This window comes from Mycteria americana, chromosome 7 (assembly GCF_035582795.1).
Source record: "Mycteria americana isolate JAX WOST 10 ecotype Jacksonville Zoo and Gardens chromosome 7, USCA_MyAme_1.0, whole genome shotgun sequence".
Taxonomy (NCBI): domain Eukaryota; kingdom Metazoa; phylum Chordata; class Aves; order Ciconiiformes; family Ciconiidae; genus Mycteria; species Mycteria americana.
In genome coordinates this window covers 21832760-21847043 of record NC_134371.1, presented here as the reverse complement: position 1 = coordinate 21847043, position 14284 = coordinate 21832760, and the positions used below count along the sequence as shown (strand labels likewise).

General features: G+C 41.3%; 1 protein-coding gene across 1 annotated transcript in view; it reads right to left on the bottom strand.

Moving 5' to 3' along the window:
- EPHA4 (EPH receptor A4) overlaps window positions 1–14284 on the bottom strand; it is a 113386-nt gene that overhangs the window by 14607 nt on the left and 84495 nt on the right. The window contains exons 6-9 of the mRNA XM_075507377.1: window positions 8641–8765; window positions 7299–7458; window positions 6126–6237; window positions 729–787 (exon numbers count right to left, since the gene is read on the bottom strand). Of these exons, the coding sequence (XP_075363492.1) occupies window positions 729–787; window positions 6126–6237; window positions 7299–7458; window positions 8641–8765 (456 nt within the window). The remainder of the gene's footprint in view (window positions 1–728; window positions 788–6125; window positions 6238–7298; window positions 7459–8640; window positions 8766–14284) is intronic.

Genomic DNA, 14284 nt, shown 5'->3' with positions numbered 1-14284 from the left:
TATGAGACTGAAGCCTTAATGATAGACAACAGCAAAGAGAGTGTACAATAAAAATGTACTGTAAGCCAGGAATGACTAATGAAGGAAGGAAGGACTTAATGTATTTTTCCCCCAATGTGATTTTTTTTTAAATGTAAACATTTAATATTTCCCAATATTGATGTGAGGAATCAGGCTTTTGCCAATAAATGAGCTTCACAAATCACTGCCATCACTAAGAGGCCAATAGCCTGTCTATGGACCTGTGAGACTAAAAAACATCACATTTCCCTTTTGGGAGCTAAGAAATTCTGAGCTCAGGTCCTAGGTTTGGTACCTGGATGACTGAGATGGAAGTAACAGTAGGATTCATTCCTGGAAAAAAGGCAGCAAAGTTCACATTTTCTTTCCTGCAGGATTGCCTCCGGCCCATCCAGAAGCTGCCTTAGCAGAGTATTGTGGGGAAAAATCATGCTATCACTAGCCAAGAACAGATGCCTTTCAGTGGAACGGAACAATGGAAAAAATTGATGAACCTTTCTCCTGTCTGTCTCCTCAAAAATTTTTACCCAGATACTTCTATTTTCCCTGTTACTAAAGTGCATAGTTTTGAAGGAGGATGTTTGCAAGAGGGGAAAACAGAAACATATTCATCTCAAGAGGAATGTCATCCCTTATTTCCCTAGCATCAGAACATGGGACATGTTTTACGAACCGAATCAAAAATCCCAAGCACCGCTGCCCTTTACCTTGGTTCAAATGTTTCTCCTCATCTGCCTCTTGCTTAGCCTTACTGTACTTACTGCGCCTGTCAGAACAAAAAAGAGCATTACAGTTCAAAATAAGTGTCTTACTTTGAGACAAGCTCAGTCTTCTTGACCTGCTGAGACTTGAGCTGTTTGCACCTGCCACAACCTGTGCTCGGCAGCTCCCCTACAACACCCCATGATATAACATACACTTACCAGCAGGGTAGGAGACTCCTCTCCTCAAACTGCTCTAAGTGTTATTGGCATCAACAAAGCATCAAGGGAAACACAAAACTCTGTGTTTGCATCTTGGCATTTAAAGAAAGAAAAGAAAGCTTGTGCTTCGGCTACTTTTTCTTCAAACGTATATTTGCAATTCTGTGCAAAAACGGGCCAAATTGCTTTTTAGCCCTACCATACATGGATTTAAATGCTACAACAGAGGTGTTTTGGTAGATTGATTTTCAAACGTAATTAGGCAAATGCCAATACCAACACACTTATTTAACTGCAAATTTAAAACTGGAAACAATCTATTAATGCAGAAATCAGGATGGCAGCAAAAAACCCCCCTGACCATCAAAAATGCAGATCCCAAGAACTTTATTTTTTCTTTTAATCACTGTATAACTGAAGGGGGCAAAGAACTCGGGATGGCAGAGCTCCTCTACTAACCCTCTGAGTTAGAGACAATAATGTAGTATAGTATTTATTCTATAGATTACTATTTCTACACCTACACACATGATACTGTATCCAGTTATGTATTTAACTAGTTCAGCTTTAAACCTCGATGGATAAGTGGCATTAAGAGAAGTTAATACAAGAGTTTAGTCTGTTAGGGAAGATATTGAGGAGTCAGCTCAGCCAACTGTGTACTGGGATTTGAAGTTCCCCAGCATCTATTGGTGTGTAGATGTAGAGATCTGATTTGGGCTTTTACCCATCATTCACTGAAAGTTCAGAACCAGGCATAAGAACAGACATTGCCAAAGAGAAGGGCTTATTGTTGCTTTCTCCTCAGTTTGCCTGTTCCTATGGAAGCGCAAGTCTCCCAGCATGTCAGACCCAGGTTAGCTAACCGGCGAGAGTCTGGGCTGGCGTGAAGACAAGGCAAGGTAGAAGGAGAAACCAAGCCTGCAGAACAGGAGGCAAGACTGGCACTGCCTGCGATGTGCAACCTGCTGCTTGGAGTGGGGCCGGAGATGACCAGGCCTGCCAGGGACACTGGGGTGAGACTGGGTTAAAAGTCTGAAAACGGTGAATGGGTAGAAGAGGAAAACGGGAGTGGGTGAGCGAAAGACCTATTGGGAGATGTGAGTTAAAAGGGGTCAAAAACTCACAGATAACAGGAAGAAAACACATGACTGAGAGCCTCGCTTGCAGCAACTCTTCCTGAGTCTCACCATTCCCCTCCCTTCAGCAAAACCCTTCTGCCCATTAGCAAAAAGCTTCTCACTTTCCACTCTGCGCCTGGCCGGACGGGAATGGCAGCTTCCCATCGCTGTCAGCTGAAAGGCCATTTCCCAGCCTTTGTCTTTGCAATCTTTTAGCGCTGGGTGTTAAACACACTATGCCAATAATAAAAACTATAAATTAACCATGAAACAGAAGGAAAAAAAAAATCCTGTTTGACATGTGAAGACTACCTGATCTTTGAACCAAGCCTCACAGCTCCCAACAACATCAACAGGACTTGTGTTCAGACATAAAAAGCAGGTACACATCCAACCATAAACGTTTGGGAGCTTCTTTTCTTGATGAAAGTAAATTAAACGCAAATGGCTCCAAATCACAAGACGACCATTATTAAAAACCACACTGGATCCAAACATCAATTTAAACCATTTATTTGCCTGAGGACTTACAGCACTGGTATAACAGAGCTGTATTAAATAAAAGGACTATGTTCTGCTCCCAGTTACTGAACTAAGTAAGAAGGAAGAGGCTGCACAAATCTCACCCAGTGCCATACAGGACTGAGTCAGCTAAAGGGATTGCAGAGGTGTCTTCAGGTATTATACAACTTCTCTCAGAGGAAAGAAAAAAAGGAAGAAAAGAAAAAAAAAAAAGATTCTGCATTTTAAGCAGGACCCCTTGAAATTCATTTTATTAATGTTCAGGCACAGATGGGAAATATGAAACACAAACGGGTTTTGCATGAAAGGATTTTAAGTATGAAAAAGTGCTCTTTGTCTTATTTCTTAAAAGTACAAGATAAACAGATACAACAGATAAAAAAAATAACAACAGATTAAAAAAATAACCTTCCCCCACTAAAACCCAAAGACATGCAAAAAGCGAAGGGAAACAAAGGGATTACTGTTCAAGCAATATAATTGCAGCTTATTAACTTTAAATAATACCTTCCAAACTAACTACCTACTTCCACTTCTCCCCGTGTCACCTGTTGACCTCTCCTGCTTGGCTTGGGGCAGGACACTCCCGTCAGCCGTTGTCCCCGAGAGCAGCCCGGGAGCCCTGCACCATGGAGCACACGGGGCTTCCTTCACCTGAGCGGCAGAAGGAAGCCTTTGTCGCCGATTTGAACCCCGTAATTACAGGGATTTTGGCGGTGGTGATTAAGTAGCCGGCATTCAGAAAAAGAACACAGAAGCTTTCAGAAACTGCGGGGGTCAGAGACACAGGCAGATCTACAGGTGGGGGCTGGCCATGCAGAGGAGGTAACAACAGAGGGTATCAGCACGCACTGAGGTGAAACAGCACGGGCCCGGCGTCGCACCGCTGCTCCCACCTCCTCCTCCCCAAACAAAAGAGGGGCTGGGGGTGCTGCAGGGCTCAGGCAGGGGCTGGCGGAGCATGCTGATCCAACAGCATCAGCAAAAGGTGGGCAAACACATTCAGCTGTTTACAGAGCAGAAGAGAAATCAATCTATCAATGGGAAGAATTTCTGACAGAAACTTTTAGATGACCAGCGGACTCCGTAGGGCCATCTTACTCCACCCAAGTCCTTTTAGAAAGTGGCTCTTTCTGTTTTACACTTTCCCAAGTCCCTTACAACTCTATTTGAGATATTCTAATTTCGCTCAGCTTTCCTGCAGGGCAGAGTTTAGAAACACTCACGGTTCCTCCTGCACTCTGCTCTACGGATATGCTCATCTTAACCTCAGTAAGTTTAAACTAACATTTAGGCAGATTAGTTCTCACGTTAACACAAACGCTGTGGTTGCAGGACAGAACCAAACAGCTTGAGCTGCCTGAAGGCACAGTCCTTTGACAAATTCTGTTGTAAAGATGAATTTTGGGATTTGAGCAATGACTCGAAAAAAACGTAATGCTAAATTACTAGTAATAACCCAGGGTTCAAAAGTGGGCACCTACAGCATAGGCCCAGTTCCCACATTTGGCTTGCGAATGCAGCGAGGCCATGTCTGCAGGCCAAAGCACGGTTTTGATTGTACAAATATGACTTTTAGGTCACGGCTAGATTACAAAACCTCCTCATGGGGACTGTATGGACAGAACAGCTTTTTCTCATCTGAAGTAATTTTGGAACAAAGTATAATTATTTTGCTATTAACTTCTGCTGGTGTAGGGATACCATGAAATATCCCCAAAGCCCACACCTCTAAATGACATTGGTAAAGTGGTTAAAATCGTTAGAGTAATAGTGAATATTAAAGTAGATTCTGTTTATTGAGAGCTACTTCCAGCTACTGGAGAGCTGGGTATTGAGGAAGGCTATTAATTAGCAAGGCACCATGCATTAGTATGCACAGAGCAGTTTCACTGTCCTAGTATTTCATTCATCTTGCTATGTCTTTCCCCTTCCACGGCCTCTCTGAGACCTACCAGTGCAGAGCTACGGGACATCTCTGAACACATGGCCAGCGGGATACTTTTATCTCCATTCCCACTAGTGCTTGGACCAGCCTTTTGTCCCTACTGTCCACCTTCTCTTTGTCTTGTCTTCATCCAAGTTGAACACTTGTGGGCAGAGATAACTGAACAGACAGCCTGAGCGGTGAGAAGACCTGCCTGAGTGCACACCCACATCAGCGAGTCTGTCAGCTACCTGGCTCCAGGCAGCCTTTCCTTTGACAGCTTTATGGCCAATACTAAAGAGAATCAATATGAGGGCAAGGGGTTGACATTTCATTTTCTAAAAAGTGATCCATTGAGGGCCAATCACCAAGCAGTGTTTATCAGCCTTGGGAAGCGACATTTTTTTATAGGGGAGGAGGGGAAGGAATCATCTCAAAGCAGCTCGACAGGCTCAATTCTCCAAGGTGGCGACTCATAATTAGAAATCCAATGTATCCTGCTATCAATCCTGCCTTAAATAATAAAGAGATCAATAAAAGCGGAGAGGAGATTAAGTCATCAAGCTCAGTGATGCTATTTTCTGTTGCAATGGCTTTTAATAAACCTGTCTCTCTACATTACATTTTCCTATGTTCTGCTCTTCTTTCTTCTTGCCAGCATGGAGGCTTTGAGTTGAACACTCACAGAAAGCTATAACAATGCATGTCTACTTTCCAGATATTACAATCATAGCGACTTAACTGCTCTTTAAGACAATTTAAAGTAAGAGAGCAAATCAAGAGGAATTTGTACACATTTATGGCTGATGCCATTAAACTGATCAACAGAGACTGACAAAACGTGCATCCCTCAGATCCCAGGCTTCAGATACAGTAATGATACATCCAGTTTTATCTCAGAATTACACTGAAGCAAAATCGTGCTGATCTTTTTAAACGAGACTGAACACAAAGATGAAGATAGAAACACTCGCGCTGTGTTTCTGCTACACTGTCCTCCCATTTGCACAATTGTTCCTGATGCCTGGGTTGAATTTGGGAGAATGAACAAGTACTTGGTAGACAATTATGGTCCTGCTCTGATGAAATAACCATCGATCCAGTCTGCTGTGTTACTGCATACGATGCTGAATGACTGTGGCTTCTGTTTTACAGTCATATCCACTCACACTCAAAGGACTAACCCAAAAGACTAATGCAGACTCATACAGACTAACACAAAAATCACCAGCATAGCAGTCTGATGGCTTAGTTCACAACAGTGCAGTTGTTTATTCCCTGTCTATCAGGAGTCAGTCCAAGAAAATCTACTGCACCCATACCCATTAAACTTAACTTCAAATTACACTAACCACAAATCTCTAGCTGGCTTGCTTCTCAATGCCAGTTATTGGAATCAGCTTTGCATTTGAAGGGCAAATAGAGCTGGAACTATTGCCATTACATCACATGCTGCTTGGTACTAATGTTGAGAAGATCAAAGCTACATGGGAGAAGGCTTGTAATGCAAATGTACTGTTTATGATGCTAATCAAAGAATTTAGCTTTGTTTGGAGGAGACAAAAAGCTCCCTCATGAAAGAGAGGGGGAGAGAGAAGCTTAAGTTCTTACCTCCTGCTGATGACAAAGGCTGCAATGAGAATGACCACAAGAACAACACTGCCAGCCACTGAAACAAGAAGCACTGTGGGATTGGTACCATCGCCAATGATGGGGGAAGGAACTGGAAACAGAAAAGGGAGCATTAGTGTCAGACACCCTCAAAAAATCAACCTAGGTAGCACTCAATGAGGCTTTCTGGCTTGTGAAGGCAGTTTAGCACTCAAATCTACTTTCAGGCCTTTATTATATAGTCATTTGACACAATTTTCCAACAAGGCCCTAATTAGCTGAAGACATGATGTTTGATAATGATTTGGGGAACTTCAGTTCACTGGGAATGAGGACTCCCTCTCCTTCTCCCCTTCAGTGTTGCTCAGAGGGTATGATGGCTATTTTTTTTTGCCTAATTGCTTTCCACTCTTCTTTCCTCCTCCTTTTTCTCTCAGTGGGGACAGATGATCACTCCCCAACTGACACAAAAAGAATAAGTTATTTTAAAATGTCTTCCCTCTTCCTGCTGGATTGATTATTTTCAGCTGTTAACATCCTGAAGGATGTTGCCACTAACTGGCATAACCTCAAATTGATTTAAACAGACCTGTACGTCCAAAATAAAATAGGCTTGGTCACATTGCCTTCCTGACACCAAAAAGCAAACATTTTGGGGGGTAAATTTGCATGTTTCCTTGAGCAAAGTGAAAAGCTCTACTGACAACATAATTCAAACATTCTGTCTTTACATCACTGTCTAAGGAAAAGTGCAAACGTGAGCTGATGTAGGACATCTAACTGATCTACGTCAATAGCCTGCAAAGGGGAATAACAGGGTTCCATTCTGCAAATGAGATATTCCAAAAACATGTGCAAACATCTACAATTACAGTAAACAAAATAGGTACATAAATCCCTCAAGCATCAACGGCTTCCAAGTGTTTATAGGATGCACGTCTCCTTATGCCACACTGAAGTATTTTCATTGCTAGAATCTAGAATATAGCATATCCAAATAGATGTCTTGGGTCAGATTCATGGCATCACTAACAGTCATGCGGCCATGGAAGAACATTTTCGCAGAACAGACAACACTACAGTCCAGGCAACCAACAGGAAACTCCCAACACACAGCTCAGTTTGCACTCTTTGCTCAAGGAAAGAAAAAGAAATCAGTGGGCATGTCATTACCTGTGTTAGTTGTGAACTCAAATGGTCCACTGAAGTCTCCATATCCTGCTGCTGTCCTGGCCCGCACGTGAAATACATATGAAGTCAGGGGGTTCAAGCCTTTGATGTCAGTATTCCTGGAGGCTGTCTTCACAATGCGATAGCTACGCTCGTTTTGGTCCTACAAACAAAAGAACACAGTGGTGATCTAGTAAAAATGCCTCGTTGCACTGTGAACCGTGGAACCCCACTTCCTTGCCAAAACTGTCATGATGAAAGAAGATGAGTAACAACGATGGAATTCTCAAAATACGTCCCCAGGGCTCCTGCTGTCGGCCTTGCTCAATACCCCTAGCACTGCGTGCTGCATGGAGCTCTAAGCAAGCCAGAAAAGGATGATGAGGCAGTAGGTATGATGCTCATATATCACTGATTATTTAAGAAATCACACAATGAAATCCTATGGAAATTAGCCAAGCCTTCAAATAGGATCCTCTTGATGAACAAGCAACATTTTACTTGCACATCCTGGCACTTTCTTTTTCTTCCTACCAGCCAGGAGCCATATTAAAAAAAAAAGATAAAAATATTTTAAGAAAGAAAAGACTTAGAAAATGTCTTCCAGAAAGTCCAATCTTAAAAACTGTTCTATTTTTGCCTGGAAAATCCATCAGAAAATGTAATAATCTAGCTTCCCTGCAAATCACATGCCTTTTTCTGTATGTGTTAGGGAAGCAAATAAGTGGTTATAAAAAAAATTTAGAAGTATACACGTGTATGCGAGAGAGCGCGCACAAGCGAGAGCAGGTAATTGTTCATTTTTGCAGAGAACCTTCAAAGAAAATAGCTCTTTTCATAGTTCCATACTTGAGAAGTTATTTGTAGGAATAACATCTCCCTCTAAGTTGGAAAGTATGAAGAATGTAATTTTCTTTCCTTATTCTCTGTTAAAAGCTATCCAGCCCACACTATCACTCTATGCAGAAGCTATCGGCAAACAGATTTTATTATTATTACTGTGTTACATACTTCATTATTATACTTCTGTCTATAAAGTAAAGCTAATGTTTCACTTCTGCCCAACATTATTGATTCTCATTATAAATATGCTTGCTACAAAAGCTCAGTTCCTAGGTAGGAAAAAATAACAAAATAAACTCGTACCATACAGCTGGAACAGCCTGAGTCTTATTCTTTCAAGCAACCATTCAAGTGCATGAAATACTTAATTGGATTTTATTAAACTAAATCTATTTGGTTTCAAGTGATGGAATCCTATCTGGAAGTAAACCATAATGGAATGAAGTAAAAAGCTCTCCCCAAACCCAAACAAAACTCCTTGCTTGTCCGTTTTTTAACATACCTTTTCATAGTATTTGACTTCGTACTCCAGGATGACTCCATTTGGCCTGTCAGGTTCCAGCCAAGCCAAGGCAACGCTGTGCCTTGTTATCTCTTTAGCCTGGATCAAAGCAATTGGGGACGGAGCTGCCAGAAGAAAAACAAAAAATATATATAAGCAATAATTTAGTTTTAATGAGGAACATATATTTTTAATCATAGCTTTCACCACATGAGCACTTTCAGAAATTGTGTTTTTCTTGCAGGGGGGGAGGTTAAAATCATTAGGTATTGTTCCTGTTTTTTCTAACAAAATTGCATTTAATCCTCTCTAATAAAGTTTGTTATTGGATTTTGGGCAATACTAGATAGGTAAGTTTTGAAGCAACAATACAGTTGTCTAAACATTGCAACGTTCATGACACCCAGGTATAAACCTCCATAAGAGGCCAAGGTACTAAGGGATTCTGCCTTATTTTTGTCCTTTGTTAGGCACAGTGCATAGACTTGTACTTTTGGTTTGGTCCACAGTGATTCTCTTCTTCCATCTCCTAAAATTAACTGTTACTTCGTTAGCTATTTACTTTACAGGAAATATGAAATTCCTGAGGGACCGATCTGGTTTTCTCTAAAGCTGAGAAAATATTGCCACTGAATTAAGTAAGACCAGAACAAAGCTGAATACGTATGAATTTGGATCGTCCCATAAAAACCAAGAAACTTGTATTTCAAGAGCCTGAGCCAGTTTGTGCTTCCTAACTTGTCCTGCTTACGCCTGAGTCTGTGAGCAGGAGAATGGGGAAGCTCAGCGCCCAAGGGCCAGATTCTGGCTTTGATAGCTCCTTCCCAGCCAGAAGATATCAGAGATTGGTCCACTGTGTACCAAACTGGCATCATCTGACCCTGTCCCATGTGGCGCTATATTGATGCCATGAATAGAAAAAGCAGGATTACGCTGCCAAGGGTAAGGGCTGCGCGATTTTTGGAAAACCTCTACCTAGCAACAAGCTAAACTCAAAGATCCTTTAAACTGTATCTGTGTGCAGTAATAAGGGCTGCAATGAGGAAGATAATGGAAAACATCTCATTGTGCACCCTACACTTTCAATAGAGCCCCTGCTAATGCTGAAGTTCAGGTTTTTGACTGGCTGGAGGACAATGCATTCTCCCTTTGACTGTGATAGCAGCAGATTCATGGCTGCGCTGGGGGAACGGGTTTTCTGAAGATTTATGAACCCGGCTGCCCCTTTCTTGCTGTTGTGTTGCTGTGTGGTCACATCTCTAGCCAGCTGTTATCAAGCTCTTTTGATGCTGACAATAGCTGGTATAAATGGCGGAGTCTCCAGGGATAAAAAGGGACATTCATGAAATTTTTAATCTTATCTAACAAAGCTGTCCTGTATAACCAGAGATTAGAGGTCTTCCTAAATTGAATATATTTCTTCTTTTGTCCCCTGAAGCTGTAGCCATCTTGCTCTTTTTTTTCCCCCTTTCCCTTTCTTATTGTTTCTTTTTCTACCCTTAACTTTGGGATGACGATCCATGAAAATGTTAGAGAGTAAAAAGTATCCTTGAAAACTAACAAGAAAGACAAATAAATAAAACAGTCACAATAAATGAAAGGAAAATTGAATGTTGAAAGCCTCAAACCTACTTGACCATATCAGACAGTTCTGATGGAAGTGAAAATAACCACTAGACGCCGCACAGTCACAAAAGGGTGTCTCCTCTTGATGTGAAGCCATCAGGGAGCTGCTTCCCGATTTACTATTTGACAGTTTGGCATCTCTGTTAGAAATGCCTCCAGAACCTTTCTCTCTTTTTCCTTGTCTGTCTCTCACATGCAAAGGCAAATACTGGATGACAGAGGAGACTATAAATACAGCCAACAGGGAGGATCCAGGTGTGCTCCATCAAGTTGTATCTGTGGCATGCCTGAGAACCTGCTTAATAACCTCACAGTTCCTCAACAGAGAATCAGGCTTTTTTTTCTTCCCCTTTGCAGTAAGAATACTGCTCGACTAATAAATTAGAAATCAGATTTGTTACCCTAAAACACACACACACATGCAACATTACTGATAAACCAAACGGAGAGAAATCTGCTTAGTTAATCGGTGCCTCATACAGGGCAGACAAGCAATTCTTTTTACTGCGAATCTGTCACTTACGCTGGTCTGACCTCAAGAATTGCAGAGAAAAAGTTCACTTTCTTTCCTTTATCCTCTTTTTAGCCTCCTTGGTTTCCCATTTCATTTCTGCAGGCATTTATATTGGAATTTAGTGAGTCCTTAAATATTGGGCTGGTAAGTGCTGTATGAAAACACATTTCTTCTCTGTTGTAAAATGGCTATTTGCAGCAGAAGAATATATATTAACTACCCCTTCATGTGAAAGATGCTTAGCTTTATATAGTTTAACAAGTGCTTTCTCATGCCTCTCAAAAATGGACAGCTGATCTTAGGCACTACACCATACTGGAATAAACAACCTGTTCCTGGCCTCCAGGACACAAAGAGGACTTGTACATCAATTCCTTTCTTACTCCCTACGATTACAATTGTACGAATGGCCCTATTTTTTCCTTCCTGTCCTCTATATGCAAATTCACCCTACTTAACTTTTAATCTCTTCTTTTGTCCTGTATTCTGCAGATGAACAATTTGTCTCTGAGTTTTTGTTTCGACTATACCTCCTGTCTCTCCACACGCTATACAGAAATTCTAAGAGTGCTGAAGTCCAACTACAGGATGAAGTACCAGAATTGCAAGAGGCTGTCCAGGAGCTCTTTGACATCTCTGCAGCACAGACCTGTAATGGTCTATGCAATAGAATGGTGATCTGCAAGTCTGTGGACCTTGAGGGACTGGGCTCAGTAACCGCAGGGAGTACTACAGTTATCACACTGCATGGATAAAGTCCTCCATTACCAATTCTCTCTTATTTCTGCAAATAGCCCTACAAATCAGGTTTATTTGTTTCCTTGTTTTCCAGGATCCACTAGCTGACCTGAATAGTTGAAAGACTGGGCTTCTGGAAGAACAACAGGTCTGGGACCCAAAAGGGCGTAAGAGTCTAGTCAGTAGGGTACAGGACAAAGAGGACATCACCACTGCCAGCTCATCATGGCAATCCAGGCAGCAGTCACAGCCTTCTGGGTGAGCTTCTGCAGAATATTTACATTCTTTGTTCTTCTGCCTTTTGCCTTTCAATTGCCTCTTAGGGATGATGTGAAGACAAACATGTACCAGGTTGTAAAATGACGCTTTGATCATGAGCAGAATAAAAGACAGAATCTTCTCTTATATGTGCGTGGGCTAACTATTCATTATATACACACATTCCTACACAAAACATACTGAGGACAGCTTGACACAATTACCATTGTGTACATCTTAATGTACACAATTAAGATGTTCACAATAAGATCACATAATACTTTTGGAAGAGAGTGGGAGATCACTTATTCTTTCACTTTTTGCACTTTCCTCCTCCCTACTCCCTGATATTTGGAAAGGAACACTAAGCAAAAACTTGTTTCCCAATCATCATTGCTTACAATAGCAAGTTTTTCTGCCACGTGTGCACAGACTGTACATACCAAGCACCAATTCTACCAGAGCAGCCCATTTCACAGGGAAGAATGATGGGGTATTTTGGTGTCTAAAAAGGGGTCCCCTTGAACAAAAGCACCAAGGGTAACTGTCCCTAGTTCAAAGCTCAGCAGTTCCTCTCCCTTAAAAACCCCACTCCGTACTGATGTGAATGTTGCAATTTTCTTTTATCTACTTCCTCAATAACCTGCCATTAAACACCTACTAGTAGTTTTATTACTGCGGTTCTGAGCTTGCGGCCTACAGAGAGAGAAAGAGCACAGATGTACTACAAAAACTTCACCCAAACGCCATAAAGCCATATCCCAAGGCTAATAAGTGCTGAATTGTAACAGTTTTGAGGCACTTTAAAGGATGGCAGAAGCAGAGTGTCAGTTTTTCATTACTGGTTCAAATTAGGAAAGGGGGGGGAGAGGAAAAAAACAGGAAATAAATAGATGCAATAAAGTCTCTGGTATGTAGGCATCCATGAGTGAAAACAGCCCTTTATAAAACTACAACACATGAGGACTCAGATATCAAAGATACACAATGCCCAGTGTTTTAGTGAAGATTCCTTCTTAACCACAGCAGGGTTTACTTTCCACTCCCCATGATTTGAATTTAAATGGATGTTTACTCAAGGGGTCTTTCACTGATTGAAAAATATACCCACAGTTTGTACATTATCTCAGCTAAATTCAAATAACATATTTAAATTTAATTACTTGAAGCTTAGGGGTTTTCATGCTTTTCTTTTTTCCCTCAATTGCACACAACAACACTTGTTTGTTCTTATCAATGGCTATGCGCTTTGTCAAGCATCAAAATTAAATGCTTGAAAGCACTAATGATGTTACTGTGATTAAGGGTTTTTACCTTCCAGGGTAGATACTAAAAGCTTGCTCCATTATTAATTACTTACCAAAAAAAAAAAAAAAAGAAGATTTCTGAGAATCTAACAATGAAAAAAGTCCTCTTAGAAATCAGAACCAGACAATAAAAGATCTTCTCTTAAGTGGGACAAAACACATTTAAGGGAACCCGGCACATTTCAGGTTTTCTCTTGGAATATTTACCTTGTAATATTGTGGGTTTTTACATGGGATTTTGTAAATTATATCATCAAATAAACTCACAGCAGGAAAAGGATATACAACACAGAGAATCAAATATGTTTTTAATCATTTTGAAAGGCAACATTCTGCGGGCCAGATTCTGGTAATTTTTTTCATGTAAGAAAGCAACTTACTCTACTAGCTGTCGCACGGACTTCAAATCAAGCGAAGGGAGAAGTATCCAGCCCTATTTAGTTACATGTACCAGAATAAATTAAAAGAAAGCAGTTCTGCTTTTTCCTAAAATGTTGGTGTTCAGTTCTGCTTCCCATTGGTCCCTTGGGCCTTTTACCTACTCTTCTCTCTTGTCCAGGCAGAAATGCTCCTGTTTCTGAGTAACACCAACCCTGTGCTCCAAGTACTCCTGGCAAATGACTTTGCAAACAAAGGAGAATGCATTTTAGCGTGACCAAATTTCCAAACATATGCATAGCATGTGTATAAGCCACGTATGTACATAACGATAAGCACATGAAAGGCTTTTGCACATGTGAACCTATGTGAACACACAGATTAGATGTCTGTGCACATCTGAAGAACTGAGCTAGAGTTTGGCATTCCCGTTCTTCACTGCCAGTATGACAGCTACACCTTTCTCCTAGGGACCAGCGAGAGCCTGCGGGCTGGATGTGCACTTAAAAAACTAACCACATGCATAGGGGTTTTTTTTCATTATTCCCTCTGTGTAAGTAGAGCAAACATTTGTACTAGTGATGATTGGGCCAGGTGAGGACTTGGACAAGGATCTAGAGGCCTGATTGCTCAACCGAGTCACTGGAAGCCTCCCAAGACATTCCCAAGTCCTCTGTCTTCCCACCGCCTGCCTCTCCCTCCCCCAGGAATGACGACTGGTGAGGAACACCTCCCAGCTTGGAAACTGAGACACGCCAAGATTCAGGCCAGCATTTTCAAGCTTTAGCATTTAAAGCAAAGACTTTAAATCTACGCCACTAGA